The sequence below is a fragment of the Pholcus phalangioides genome, unplaced genomic scaffold (genome assembly GCF_987345545.1).
Source record: "Pholcus phalangioides strain wild (caught in Gottingen) unplaced genomic scaffold, Ppha-v1.0 ptg000008l_1, whole genome shotgun sequence".
Classification (NCBI taxonomy): domain Eukaryota; kingdom Metazoa; phylum Arthropoda; class Arachnida; order Araneae; family Pholcidae; genus Pholcus; species Pholcus phalangioides.
Window position 1 is genome coordinate 39137379 of NW_028301601.1, and position 16550 is coordinate 39153928.

Here is a 16550-nt window from a genome sequence, read left to right on the forward strand (position 1 = left end):
TATAAAAATAGTGATATTCACATAACACTATTATTTCTAAACTGTTGTCTGAGCAATGATTTTTGCAATTATGAAATTTTTTAGCATTTTGTAATGTAAAAAACCAAGCTGATTGCGAGTTTCTATTTGATACTCTCTGCTACATCAAACTCTCTCACTATAATAATAATAATAATAATAATAATAATATTTATTTGCATATAGGCCATTGGCCCGTTACAAAGACCGGCAACATCATAATTACACATAAAAATACATTTACAAAAATACATCATAATTCAAAAAATAGTAATAAAATGAAACGAGGGTCGGGGGTTAATTAATTTTTACATATCAACTTCAGATAGAAGTAAACAGACATTGTTAAAAAAATTGTGTATATCTAATATAAAATTTCTATTCGATGAGTTAATATTTAATAATTGCAGAAATCCATTTTCATTATAATTAATAAATTCACAGTGCGGCAAAATATATCTGTTTCGGTAAACATGAAAAAGGGAACAATGAAATAGGATATGTACGACACTGCCATTGAGTCCAGAACTACAAAACGCACAGATCTCTTCGCAGTTATAACAAAATGTAATTTCACCATTGTCACTCAGAAAGGATAAACTAGATCTCAGTCGGAAAAAAGTACGAATGACTCTGAACGGTAAATTAAAATTAAAATATGGCTCGCGTAAAAATGAAAAAATTAAATGTTTATAATGTGGGAAATATGTTGAATTTAAAATATGATTATAATCTTTATGATAATCGCAAGTTACAATATGATTTAAAATGAAAGGTATAGTACGTTTAATTTCGGGAATAGACAGTGACCATACATAAGCATAGCCATATTCGGATAAAATATGTTCAACTTGGGAAACCCAGTTAAAAGTTGTATTGTTATTTTTCCGATTTTTAAGGGCAATAAAACATTTTTTTGTTAGCCTGTTATCGCCAAGATTCAGAATGCGTACCCATAAATTCAGAATTAATTTTATTACCGATCGTTTTAGAGTTGCTCATCCAGTTTCGTATCGTATTATATAGCCAGGTGTGTTGGATCTCAATCGGAAAACTCTTTTTAAAAAAGTTAAATGGATTTTTTCAATTTCGTCAAGGTACCCGTGACTCCAAACACCAGAACCGTACAATAACACCGAGGAAACAAGTGAGTTAAACAATTTCAAATGAGTACCAAGGTTATTGCATTTAGTTTTAATTAACAAAGGTATTAAAGAGTTAACAGCAACTTTTGCTTTATTAATAAAAAAAGAAGCAGCTATGGAGAAAGAACCAGAAGAAGAAAAAGGCACACCCAGATAAGTATATTGTTTGGACACTTCTATTTCTTGATTTTTCCAGAACCATTTATCTGATTTGGCAATTTTGCCCCCTTTTCTAAAAATAACAACATTTGTTTTATTCAAATTAACTTCCAATTCGATACTCTCAAAGAAATTAAAAACTAAATTGATTTTTCGCTGTAAATTTTGCTTCGTATCAGCAACCAGGACCATATCATCTGCATAAAGCAGGATATGTACTTCAGTATTAGAGTCAACACATATGCCAGGAATACTCGAATTTTCCAATAACGGAACTATATCATTGATATATAGGGAGAAAAGGTTAGGGCTTAAGATCTCTCCCTGCAATACACCAGATTTTATAGGGAAACTTGATGAAATCTCCTCGTTAAAACGTACATATGCTTTTGCTTTATCATAGAAATTTTTTATAGTTAAGATGAACCCGGGACTAATTCCATAACGAGATAACTTTTCCCATAAAATGCTATAATTTACAGAATCGAACGCGCGACTGAGATCAATGAAAGCGGTATAAAGTTTACGTCTCTTTTTCGAAAACTGCAATTGGATTAAAGAATTCAAAGTGAAAACATGATCAATACAGCCAAAACCCTCCCTAAACCCTGCTTGGTAATCACTAATGATATTATTTTCACTTAACCAGAAGTTCAGTCGCTGATTTAGAATGGAGGTGAAGAGTTTGCACGTACAGCAAACTAGAGAAATTGCGCGATAATTTGATACGAGATGGACATCACCCTTTTTAAAAATGGGGTTAAGAATTAATTTTGACCATGCGTCGGGGAATGTATTGGATGACAATATTTTATTAAAAAGAATTAGTAAAAGAAGTTTAGCATTTTCTGGTAAATGAATTAAAAATTCATTTCTAACATCATCGTGTCCAGGTACTTTGTTTTGCTTGAGTTTTTTAAGATTGTAATCAAGTTCGACCATGAGAATGTCCCGATCTAAAATTGGATCTTTATAAGAAATTATGATATCTCTCGCAGGTGCACTTGAGTTTCTTGAGGGCATAAAATTGGAAAAATAAGTGTACCAATTTTCAATTGAAATGTCTGGAACGATTCTGCGATTTCTTTTAAATTTATTTATTAGGTACCAAAATTCCTTTGAATTTCTGGTATTCATTAAATTAGCATTGAAATCTAAAAAATAATTTTGTTTACTTCGTCTCAGGGTACTTTTGTAACTTTTCTTACAAGATATGTAGTTTAATCGATCAATTTCTGAATGAGAGGACCTAAATCTCTTTAAGGCCCGTTTACATAATGTCAACGCTTTTTTGCATTCATTATTGAACCATGGTTCATACAGCTTACAATTAGAGCCGTAACTTCTCACCATTCCCACGGAACGAGCAGCATTTTTTATGGCATTCTCAACAACAGAAACTGAATTATCAACCGAGAGACTTGAAAAAAATTCTGGAGAGATTGTCATTTTAGAGTTTAACTCACTATGGAAATGTTCTTTGAGAGCAGGATTCCAAATCAATTTGTTAGTGGTTAATGTGCGAGGTTTTTGTTTATTATTTTTCTGGGATGTTCGGATATTTGAATGAAAGGATGTCACCAAAGGGCTGTGGTCAGACTCAATCCAGTGAACAATTTCAAATTTATTTATAAGCTGCAATAAAGCGGGAGAGGTTGCAACATAATCAATGACACTAGATCCCTGCCCCCCAATAAAAGTAAACTGTCCAATAAAATCACTCGCTATTCTTCCATTTAGGATTGTCAATGAGCAATCAATGCATAGATCCAAAAACAATTTTCCACGATTATTTAAATTATTATCAAGAGATTTACGGATTAATGAAAGGGAACTATGAAAAATATTATCCCCGGTATATAGATCACCTTTCAGTCCAATACGTGCATTAACATCTCCACACAAAATAACATTAAAACCTTGATCGATCAGATTGAGGATTACATTTTTTAGAGGGAAAACTAAATGATCATGATCTGTGCCAGGGGGTAAATATACACCAACAATAGCAATCGGAGACACGTTGATTTGTTTTAATTTATTAATTTTATAAACAATCCAGTTTTGCGATGAATCAAAATGTACAATATTTGCGATACCTGATTTAATTCCAAACATTATCCCACCCGAGCATCTACCAAATTTGTGTGTTCTACTTGCGTTTATTTGAAATAACTTAAAATTTTTCCAAATTATTGGTGGCAGTATATTTTTTGACATCCAGGTCTCAGTTAGAATAAAAATGTCAAAATTGGATATACGGCGGAAAACATTATGCGATTTATTTAAAAATCCATTAATATTCCAATAGAAAATATTGAATTCGCTCTGGCTACACAGATTTTTTCTTTTCCAACAATTGCATCGGAATTATCATGATTACCGTTAATTATATTATTTGAATTTAACACATAAAAATTGTCATTTTGATTTTTTTCATTTGAATTGACATTTTGATTGTTAACATTAAAGATACGGCACTGACCATCAACATTTAAATCGGCATTTCTGTTACAAATGACCAAATCAGTGTGTGCATCAACAAAATTCAAATTCGCATTTTGAGATAAAGGCAACAAATCAACACTTCGATTTGCAGGTAATAAATCGGAATCAAAATCACTCTCAACCAGATTAATAATCTGATCGCAAAAGATTACTTCATCATGTAAATTAGATCCATGATGATTAGAGATTCCAGAGTCTACGTTAAAAGTTATGTTACTTAGCAAAGACTTTGCATTATAATACACTGAAGGATTTGATTTCTTAGAATATTTGGACAATTTATTTATATGAGATTTTAATTTCACGGGCTCTCGGCCGCATTTTCAGAGCTTATTCGATAGTCTATTATTCGCTGGTAAATCACTGATTAATGTTCTCAAAAAATCATCATGACCATTGGTTGAAATTAAAGTATTCGAATCTAAATCGTACGTAAATCGCATACCTTCTATAACTAGGCAATCTTTCAGCAATCTTGTTTTCCTACCCTTAAATATGGCCACCCTCATAATTGGTTTTAATTGCTCTCGGATTATTTTAAATACACGACAGAAATCTTCACTAATTTTTATGCGTTGCGCTGCATCACTGAAATTTTCCTCTACTGGATTACTTATTACTGATGGTTCATTAGTTCCGCTTGGACTTTTATTCACATTGGAGGCACTTGAATTCGGAACTGGATCAAACTTTGAAAATTTTACACGCTTTATTTTACGATAACTTTGAAGTACCTCATTTTTGTCAGATCTCTTAACAAATTTTGCAATAACAGGAGGATTCGTATCATTACTTTGCGGGAGGACATGCACAATGTCAAATGCCACAGAAGCGGCATTCGGGATTTTCACGGCACGTAAATATTCCTTAAGTCTGTCTTCACATTCACCAGAGCTGGAGTTCTTGTCGACGTCCATTCCGTAAAAAATCAGATTATTTGAACGCGAGTATTGCTCCTGATCGACCAGTTTCCATTTAAGAGTGGAGATCTCAGACTTCAGCTCCTCGTTTTGGTCTAATAAAGAACTGTTGCTTGCTTTCAGGTTTTCAACATCTGACTTTGTTTGAGCAAAATTCTTTTCAAAAATGTCAAACTTAGATTTAAGATCATTAACGGCACTTGTATTACATAGCAGCAAATTTTTGATTTCCAAGAAATAGTTCTCGCACTCACATCTCGAAGAACGACCACCATTCGAAAGGTCAGGTGACGACAAAACCCGCGGCCTTTTGGAGGTGTAATTAGGTGCACTAGTCGGGGTACGTACCAAAGTCCTTTGAGGTTTGAAACCAAAATCCTGTAGTGACAGAGTTCTTTCATTCTCCGTCGGAGTGACAGGTCCTGGATTTCTCTCGATACCGGAACGAAAGAGTAACGCCGTAGATACTGCTGCCGCAAGCAGGTAAAGCAAAATATAAAACACACTTCCAGATTTTTCCCCTCTATGTGTCGCTTGTTGGTTCACAGATATACATATTTTCGGGATAATTGAACACTGCACATGAGAGAAATAACCAACACGGCATCTAAATTCAACTGCGGAAATCGGCATGTTGATAATGACCGATGAAAAAAATAAATAAAAAAATAATAACCAATTCAGTAGTATAAATATCTCCTTTTTTATCACTTAATATAAATGTAAACACTGGAGCAATTCAACACACGTCCGATGTCTACGGCTGGGGTGTTGCCAATCCAAACTCTCTCACTATGTGTACTATGTTCCTTGCTCGCAGCTATATTCTCGTGTCGCTTCTCTTCCTTCTCATTCTTCGCTTTGCTCGCCGCTTCCACTATATTCTTAAGGCAGATACACACTACACTGACGTGGCGTATTACCACAGGTTAATGCGTGTGATATAAAATTCCACCAATGAGTCTTTAGTAGGTACGTTCACACTGTGCTGACGTGACGTGGTAAAGTCTGTGATGTTGAAATCTGACGTAACACGCAAAAATCCATGCACACTACTGTGACGTGACGTGGGATCACGTAGAAATTCGTGCAATATAAATTCCACCAATGAGCCTTCTGTAGGTACGTTCACACTGAGCTGACGGGACGTGTGAATGCGTCGGTTCATGAAATCCGACGTAACACGCCTTATTACGTGTCACAAAAAATTCAAATCGTTCAGATTTTCGTCAGTCGTGTGATGGCATGTGAAGACGCCATATTTGTTTTTCTCGTTCTTTCTGCTTCGTTTGTGTTTTGATCAATTTTCTTTTTTGTTCGCGTTTTGATTTATTCAATTTTTTTTTCGTGTTTTCATTTAATTTGCTTTTTGCTCGTGTGTTGATGATGGAAGAGCAACTGATCGAACACGTTCGGTCAAATTCTCTGCTCTATGACCCTACCCACTGAGAATACAGAAATCCAAATGCGCAGAGGGGACTTGGGACGAGATCGGAGAAAAACATGAAGTTTTTCAGGTCAGTAAAGAAATTATTTATTTAGTCTTTGAAATTGTAAAATTTAACAAGTGTATTTGAATATGAAATAAATAAACATACAGGCTACGTTACGGTAAATTTGATATATGCGGTTATTATACATAACTGATTATTATGTACTTACTTATCGTCTTGGTGAGTTTGATAAATTGCCCTAAATTTATATCACTTTTACCGATGATTATGCATAGTACCCAAGCATCATTGGTAGATTTAATAACTAATGAAAACAAGGACGGAAATCAGCTCCCCCCCCCCCCCAAAGAAATGGACAAAATTCGTCTTTGAGTGTGTGTTTAAAATTTCTCACTGTTTCCCCCTTTTTTTTTTGGAGTACAAAATGGCGGCCAAAGTACGATTCTCGGCCGAAGAGCACAGATTGAAGAATGCAGCCGAGCAGAATAGCTGAGATGGGCCACGCTTGGAAGGCACAAACGCTTAGCGCAATAAAGTTGCACGTCATGTCAGAGACGTTGTGAATTCAGATTCGTGGAAATTCTGTGATGTAGGAATTCCACGTCACATAATTTGTACGTCACAAAATTTCCACGCATAAGATTTCACAAATTCGACATCGTAGTGTGTTTCGATCTTAATGCATCACACCGGTGTGCACACCATATAATGTCTGATATGATCCCGCACCATCTGATGTCACGTGGTTACACGTCACATCATAGTAGTGTGAATATACGCCTTTAGCCTTACAATGAACGTCACGGACTTCCGCCCGGATGTGTCCGTTGAATGCTTTTTCGATTTATGCTCTGGTTGAAAGAAAATATTATACTTAGATTTTTCACCCGTTTCCTGCAAATATCATGATGTAATCCTTTTCTCTGTCTCGCCTGACAAATTTTATGCAAGTCTTCTCTTCGATGTGCTTCATACCACGCATGATCTCCACCCATGTCGTTCCTGTGGACATTTAAAGAAAAAAAGGAACATCATGAAGTCAGAACTTCTTGAAAAATATACAGTGGATTTTAGTTAGTGATATAATGAATAGACTCAATATAATGATAATTTTCTATATTAATAAAGAAAAATATCTCTCTATATATATTTTTGAAATAATATTTAGCCTTTAATCTAATGATAAACTCCTCCTTGATACAACGATATCCTTTATTGCGATGAATCCCTGTATAACGATATTTTGAAGAGATTTTGGAATCCTATTGTTATATCGGACCACTGGAAGAATATATATATGTATGCAATTATGTAGATTTAACCCAGGTTCCTAGTGGTCCAATACACATTTAGAAAAGAAATGATGACTCACGAAAGAAAGAATCATGTTACTGTTAAATTTAAATAGCATTTAATATTTAATCAAATAATCATGAATAGAACGATTTATATTTACACAAACAAAAAAGTCAATTAAAAACAATCAAACATTACGATACCAAAATCTGCACAATACATAGACACAATACTATATGTTCAATTATAATATTTTTTTAACTTGATGTTGGAATAACTCTCTTTCCCTTTTACTCATATTTAATCTCGCCATCTCCCCCTGTTAATCTCTCATAGTTTGGGTGTCAATTAAACCTCCATAATTTACTTAAAGTGTGGTAAGAATTTCTTTCCTACCTTTCCTCCATACTCTTTGTCATGGATGATCGCAGCGTCTGATAGGAAAATTTCCATGTTTAAAAGCAAATTCTTAGTGCTACATCCTTTTCTCAACTTGATTTCTAGCTGAGCTGAATGGAAACTATTTGCTGGTCCCGCGGCACGGTTTTTGACGGCCTGCTCTACCAGTCTTATCCGGGGGCCCCTGTGTTGGCCTGGTATGTATAGTGTGCGTGCATGTACGTGTAAGTGTGTATATGATGTAGAGTAATGAAAAAAGTCAAATCCAGGTAAACATTTTCAAATTTCGTGAGCACCATATAAATCATAATGCAATCAAGTCAGGTAGTCCAATAAAAGTTCAAGAAAATATTTTAGAACAAGTTATGAGATAGGAACTCTCACTTTAGTCGCCTCAACCAACTTTCAATTAAAATCCACAAGTCTAAAAACCCTATAGACCCCCATCAGGACTCGTCTAAAAACAACCTAAACAGTTAAAAATTTAAAAGCTGAGAATAAAAATAATAAAAATATTAAAATATTGACCCTGTTATACTGCGAAAGCGCGGTGGGTCAAAGTAATTATTAACAAAATTTAAAATTCCACTAGGACTCCTAACACCCGAAAAGAGGGAGCGTAAAAAATCAGGATTAAAAAAATCCCTCAGTCCAATTCAGCGCCATCTCGGGGAGAGAATCTGTTCCAGAGGTTTTTCTCTCTCGTGGTCCAATAGGACGATATTTACTACATCACACCATTTTCTATTTTTTTTTATAAGATTCTATTAAATTTTGTTAAATTTTATGAGGTTCAATCTCAGTTGTCCCAGCTTTGGCCCCGAGCTTCGACGTTATATTATACGTCCCAGCTCCTATATAATATATTAAAGGGCCTTCCATAGCGGACGATGACCGCAGGGTCATAGTCCACGATTTCGGCCAGGTGTTGATGTTCCGATCCCCGGAGGATCTCGAACTGAGACTCCGCAAGTTTCTTAATTTCATCGAGAATATCGTTATATAAAGGTCCCCTCTTATACCAACATTTCTCATGAACCATCGGGCTCTGGTGAATTTCCCATAAGCCTTATTCTCGAAAATTTGGTGTGTACTTATATTTTTTTCGCGTTGCAAACGCCCAGACGGCGGCCGCGTATGTCAACACTAGTCTGACGACTGTTTTATACAGGATCATTTTGTTTTTCAGAATAAGTTTGCCCTGCGGGAAATAAATTCTACTGAGCATTCCTAATTTCTTGGCTGCCTTCGATTTTACGGATTCTGCTTGTGCTTTAAAATTTAACTTCTGATCAAAAATTATTCCCAAATATTTAATATGCGCCTCGCCTTTGGGGCCAGTCTGTCATTACCAATTCGGACATGGTGATTAGGTCCAACAGGGGGGGGGGGGTTTCCTTTTGAAAAACCAAATCACATTGCACTTCTGAAAATTGAGCGCTATGTCCCGAGTCCTCGCAATAGTCCTCCACCCAGTTCACTGGCTTTTGCAGATTCTCAAATGCCTTTTGCACGTCTCGGCAATTCGCGGCCAGCAAAACATCATCCGCATATTGACTGATGATTCCCCTCTGCGGGCCTGGGAAGTCATTGACATAAATTGAGACCAATTTCGGGCCCAAAACACTCCCCTGGGGGACCGATGCCCTAACGTTTCTAATTGTGGAGAGTTCGCCCCCAATCCGGACCCTAAAGCTCATGTCGGCCAAGTAGCTCCTGACAAAATATATCATCTTTGGTGGAAAATTTAAATTAATCAGTTTATAAATTTTATGGTTCGTCCGGTCAAAGGCCCTCGCAAAATCCAGTGCAATTTCACACACATACTCATTGTTATTTACCGAGTTCATCAAGAATTCAGTAGTGCGAAGCAACTGGGTTACACATGAATGGTTTTTTTTCCCGGAAGCCGTGTTGTTCCCTTCTGGGCATAGTTTGTAGCACAAAAAGCTATAAGACGAGCATTAAAAACCTATTAAAAAAGTTTTGAAATGTTACTAAGGAGGCTTATTGGGCGAAAATTATGAGGAAGGAGGGGGGTCTGTGTTAGGCTTGTGAATAGCCTTAACTATTGCAGTTTTCCAACATGTTGGGAAATAATTTAAACGGAGCATGTTATTGAACATATTAGTAAGTGACATACGGATCGAGAACGGAAGGGCCTTCAAAGCAATGTTTGTAATTTTATCCTCACCCCTGGGGCCTCCTTTATTTTAAGATGTCTGATAATATTATTTAATTCTTCAACTGAGGTATGTGGGACCTCTGGGCTCCCAGAATATGGTGTGGGGTTGTTCCGGAAATAATCATTTATGGTATTATTTATATGTTCCACCATTCCCCTGTCTTGCAATCCAGCTCCGGCAAATAAAGGTTCAGAAACAAAACAAACGTTACTTATTCATAAAGCCCATTTATTAAACGAAAGATAAAGAACAAAAACGATGGTGTATGTATGATACCATTCATAAAAACTACGATTTTTGCTCCCTGGAGCAATTGTAAAAAATATCTCCTTTACCAAAACTTACTATTACATGGTTGGTATGATGGTTACTACATTGTATGTCTCCCATGCGATGAAATACAGCCCGTACAATGCCTAGGCATGCTGAGTATCAAATTATCGATCTGGTCTTGGGGAAGATCACTCCACTCAGCAAGCAATGCTCTCCGAAGTTCCGGTACACACGTAGGAGGTGGTTGACGGGCTACAACTCGTTGGCCAAGCATGTCCCACACATGCTCTATTGGATTCAAGTCAGGTGAGAATGCTGGCCATTCCATACGGGTTATATCCTCAGATTCAAGGCATTCGTTTACTATGTTTGCTCGGTGAGGGCGGGCGTTGTCATCCATAAACACAAATTCTGCGCCCATGGCACCCCTAAACAAACGTACATGTTGTTCCAGAATGATGTCCCGATAAATTTGGGCTTTCATGGTTCCGGTTTGAACATGCAGATCTGTTCTGGAACCCAGTATAATTCCGTCCCAAACGAGCAATGCTGCACCACCGTAACGGTGTCGTTCAATGATGTTGCCTTGGTGGCAACGGGTACCTGGCGTTCTCCATATGAAAGTCCGACGTGAATCAGACTGCAAGCTAAACCTGGACTCGTCGGAAAACATCACACAAGCCCACTGTGACGATGTCCACATTGCATGTTCTCTACTCCAGGCTAATCGCTGCCGACAGTGAGTTGCCGTGAGCGGAATACATCTGACAGGCCTGCGAGCATATAGACCAATATCTCCCAAATGTCTGTACACGGTTTGCCTTGAAACTGTGGTACCCGTGGCTGCAGATAGCTGACGAGACAGGTCGGATGCTGTGCTCCGTCTGTTTCTTTTTGCAGTTACCCGTCTTCATTCGGCGTTGTAACTCGGGGACGACCTGTACTGTAACATCTACTGACATTTCCGTTATCTCGGAATCGTTGCCAAAGCCTAGAGATGACACTTTGGGCAATTCCAAGTTCCTCGGATACTTCCATCTGAGTACTAAAAAATCATCCACATGCGTCCTCTGTGTCATAACTATTCGGTTATGGCACTGAGCGCGTTACAGAACTCTTGTGAACAATTTTACTTCTTTGCCACCATTCCTTATATACCCCCTCTTACACTCTCGTCATTGTGACGTACTATCCGTATCATCTGATGGCTTCCTGAAATTTACATATCATTCTTGCAGATGTGTGTGATAATTCTACAGGTGAAATTTTTACTTTAGATTTCGATTTCCGTGTGATTCTGAATTATCCTTAATTTATGGGCATGAGTGTATGTACAGAAGTTAGCAAAATCGTGTGAGGCAATCAGAGGTACTAATGATGACAATCGAGAAGAAATGTCAACAGCAGCTTAAATTTGGTGGTGCGTCATGATGATAATGTCTCTCAAAAAACGACAATGCCTCTACAAAGATATTTTTTCCCGGTTCGCAGAATATCATAAGTCGCTCCTCCACATATATAAGGCTCTTGTAAGCTCGAAGCTCGACTACGGTTCCATTGTATACGGGTTAGCACCTCGGAGCTATCTGAGTGTGCTCGACCCAGTTCATCATCTCGCTCTCCGCATTTGCTCTGGAGCTTTCCGGACGTCTCCTATGGAGAGTCTGTATGTTGAATGCAACGAGCCATCTCTTACAACAAGACGCCAACAACTTTCTTTGAAATATTATGCCAAAATGAAGTCTTTGCCAGGCCATCCACTTCATAATGTCACTTTCAATCCGTTATTTCATAGACTTTTTGCTGCTCGCCCTTCATGTGTTCCATCCTATGGTCTTCGTATGAGGGCACTCATAGAAGAACTACAAATAAACGTTAGTCGCGTGGCCCCAGTTGCTGGGCAACTGGCACCATGGGAACAGTTTCTGCCAGATGTCTCTCGTATCATTATTATCATATCCTTGAGCCACCATAGCAGATGTCATATATCGACAGATATTCTTTAGGCACAGGAGTAGGTACAACAGGTACTTCCCCATATATACCGATGGCTCTAAGGGCCCTGGGCATGTCGGTTGTACCTACATCTGCTGTGAGGAGACATCTTTCAAACTTCCCGACACATTTTCTATTTATTCGGCAGAACTGTACGTAATCCTTCAGGCTCTACGTCATGTACGACGCAAACGCCACCGACGATGAATAGTTTATAGTGACTCTCTCAGCGCATTGAAGGCACTGTGTTCCTTCACTTTCCCCACTCATCCATTCATTCAAGCTATTTTTCATGAACTACATTACCTCACTCATCACGGTACCACAGTAAAATTTTACTGGGTACCAGGTCATGTAGGAATGCCGGGCAATGAGAAAGCAGACACCGCTGCTCGAACAACAGCCAACATTGATAACAGCCTTCTGGTACCTGCCAGTGACCGCTTCTCAATCCTCCGGAAAGTGATGCATCGCCGCTGGCAGGAGCACTGGAATAATCAAGTAAATAACAAACTACATGCCATCAAGCCCACACTTGGCCATTGGCGTTCGAGCTGCAGGACTAACCGAAAGGAGGAAGTTCTGCTTGCCCGGTTACGCATAAGACACAGTCGCCTCACGCAATCATATTTGTTATTACGAGAGAGTCAACCAGAGTGCCCACATTGTCAAAGTCCATTTTCCATTGCTCATGCTTTTACTTGTTCGCATCATCGTCATCATTTTACAACCGCATTTGATCAGAATCATCTTTCACTTCGCGACATTTTGTCTGACAATTGCGATGCATCTTGCATTTTTAAATTCATCAAAGCCATCGGTTTTTTTTTGACAAATTATAGTTTTACAATTTATGTCATTGCTTAACGTTTTATTCATACTTTCACCTTTTGACATGAAAAGAACAATTCTTGTATTAATTTTATATGGACATTTGTTCTGGCGCAGCTTGACCTAGATGGTCCTTGCGCCAAAAAAATCAAAATTCAATCCAATCCAATATCATTATTTCGCTATATATTATCTCATATTATCTCAAATTCGATGGTCATTGATATTTTTTACATCGATAATTTACGCACTAGGTAGCTAAAGAGAAAAGAAGAATCCTTTAATTGGCATCGGATTATTGCCATTAACTCACCTAACGACGTGTCAAGTTCATAGTAGATAATCCCGTTGGGCCATTTTTGGGAATCCCTTGGCACGGCATTTCTATCCTGTAAGTGGAGAACACAAACCGAGGAAATATAAAAGAAAATTCCTTTGATCATGATTATATAGATCATTTGACAATTTTTTTTCAGCACGTCTATATTTGTCCAATAATTTTTTTCAATATTTTCCGGCATTCGAAAAATCTCATTGTATGACTCATGCCTTGTTTTTTGTGTGAATTTAATGTCGGAAGAGAAAGACAAAAAGAAAATTTGCACTGTTTCTCTTATTTTTACCCTAAGGTCCCTTTCACACGCCACGATTTTGGTCGTCCGAGAAAAGTGCCGGCAGCCATTTTGTCGTGGTAGGGGAGTAGTCAAGTGAAGAAAGAATAAGGTCCTTTCACAAAGCACGACAGACGACTTTTTGTCGTCCGATGGCGCTGAAGCTGTCGTCCCAACGACTGACAATGGACGACGCCGTGTCGTCGCCGTGTTGGTGGTCGAGTACGTGACTCAGTATATGCATTCACACGCGACGACTTATTATCGTCTGTCGTCCGTACTAGTCTATTTTTTTAGGTTAAATTGCTGGTTAAAAGATCATGATGAATGAATATATCGATCTGGAACTTATGATTTCACTAATAGAAGGTAGACCAGTGTTGTGGGATAAATCCCTGGAAATTTATAAGGACAGAAATGCGACAAAAAAGGCATGGAAAGAAGTTTGTGCGGAACTTAAAGAGGACTTTGATGCCATAGGAGATCAGCTTAAAAATGAATTTGGTGAGTAATTTCCAACTTTTTATTTATTATACTGAATATTTTTTTACAAAATAATAATAGTAATAATAATAATTCATCGGAATATGCTTCCGAGTATTTTCAAACTGATATAATAAAAATAATGGCATCCATGAAATTAGTATTCGTAAATCACATAAAGTTTACCTATACCTCGCATGTTTGTCTAATATCGGTAATTATGAGATATTTAACACCTGGTCAAAATTTTCAGATTTTTGACATTTGCCATGGGACTGCTCCCACTGAAACAAAGTAGTCACATAATATTTGCCTCATGCTGTTTGCTGACAAACCTCCGCGTGATGAATGTTCTGGTCGCAAATCTTCCAACCCTATTATCGTTGTTGTGTCCTCAAACTGTATGCCATCCCTCTCTCGTACAAAATTATGCAAAACAATGCAAGCCTTGACAATCTCAACTGCGAAGTCAGGTTCAACGTTCATTGCTCGGTGAAATATTCTCCATTTGTTACTTAGAATGCCAAACGCGCACTCAACATATCTTCTCGCCCTACTCAGACGGTAGTTGAACACTTTTTTTCCTAACGGAAGGTTTGATCCACCATAAGGTCTTAATAGATGTTTGTGGAGGGCAAACGCTTCGTCCCCAACGAAGAAATAAGGTACTTGGTGACATTGTGTTCCGGGCAGACATTTATCTTCTGGTAGCTGGTGCCTTTCTTCCACAATGGCTTTCCACAACCCACTTCGCTTAAAAATCGCAGAATCGCAATCTTTACCATAGCTGCCGACACTCACATGCACAAAACGATAATTTGAATCTGCTACCGCCATCAACACCAGAGAATAATAGTCTTTGTAGTTGTAGAACATTGAGCCACTACCACTAGGACAAATGATACGAATGTGTTTTCCATCAACCGCCCCTATGCAATGCGGAAAATTGGCGTTTTTTTCGAAATCTGTAGCTACTTTTTTCCACAGTTCTTTCGATGGTGTGGGAAGAAATTCTGACCTCATTACTGACCATATAGCTGTACATACTTTCTTGACGATCATGCTTGCTGTCGAAATGCCTATCCTGAACGTGTAGTGTAGATCTGAGAAGGTGCACCCACTTGCAAGATACCTGAAAAGAAAACACAAAAATTTAGTCAACTCAATTTCTGTATTTTTCATTTTTTTTTGTAATTTATATACTGTATATATACAGCTGATCCCGGTTATAACGTTCCCATTTATAACGTTTTCCCGCTCAGTACGACGTATTCTCGTGGGCTCAACTCCAAGTAATTCTCAGTAAAATTTTCCGCTTACAACGTGTTTTCATGACAGTTTTTTGAAAAACGTTATAAGTGGGATCCACTGTGTATATATATTTATTACAATATTTATCTGTTTATGAACTAAATTTATTTTTTAATTTTGTATTTTTATCCTTTATTTAATTTTTTATTTTCATTCTACAGGACGAAACCATTCTGAAGTGAAAATTAAAAAAATTAATAAACTAATTTTTATTATCATACTTAATTCAATTTTTTTCTTTTCATCGGGTTTTAATCTCCTTTAAAAACTTATTTGATAGAAAGTTATTTTTTTGTTAATTTAAAATTTTAAAATTTTAATCTTATTTACATTCTGCGTAAATTTTTTACATGTAATTCCTAATTTTAAACTTGTTATAATAATTTCAAATATTTTAATATTATATTAATATAAATTTTATTTAAATTTACAATTTTTATTAAAACCATTTTTATTGAACTGTGTTACTGCATTTAACGCTGCTTTTTTCAACCTTCTTTCGTTTTTCGAATTAGAATATCTCAGAAAATATTGTACTTATAAAAACGTGGAATTCTTTTGGTTGGCATCAGCAGTGATAGGGATACAACTTTTAGTTGGGTTGTTGGAGCATAGGGAGAAGAGTCCGTGTAAAAAGTTAACATTTCTATTTTAATAAACTATACAGCCCCATGCAAAATAAATGACGTATTTGAGTACTGGTCGTTATTTGGATACTTTTTCCTAAAAAATTTATCACTTACCCTATTTCTTAGTAAGTATGTATAATTACCGCATTTATTACATGTACCGTAATATATGTATATTTTAGTTATGAAATTTATTTAAAATTTTCTGATTTTCCTCCTTTGTTTAATTTGTTGTTTTCATTTTGTTTCATTTTAGTATATTATTGTTTGATTATTTTCATTGTTACAGAAAGAGAAGTCGTGAAAAGGTGGACGAATGTGAGAGATTCTTT

The 16550-nt window shown here is 36.9% G+C and overlaps 1 protein-coding gene across 4 annotated transcripts in view; it reads right to left on the minus strand.

Moving 5' to 3' along the window:
- Nucleotides 1–16550, minus strand: part of LOC149084274 (astacin-like metalloprotease toxin 5) — a 52670-nt gene that overhangs the window by 15588 nt on the left and 20532 nt on the right. For all 4 annotated transcript variants that reach the window (XM_089234648.1, XM_089234646.1, XM_089234645.1 and 1 more), the window contains exons 3-4: nucleotides 13498–13573; nucleotides 7092–7206 (exon numbers count right to left, since the gene is read on the minus strand). In XM_089234648.1, coding sequence (XP_089090774.1) covers nucleotides 7092–7206; nucleotides 13498–13573 — 191 coding nt within the window. The remainder of the gene's footprint in view (nucleotides 1–7091; nucleotides 7207–13497; nucleotides 13574–16550) is intronic.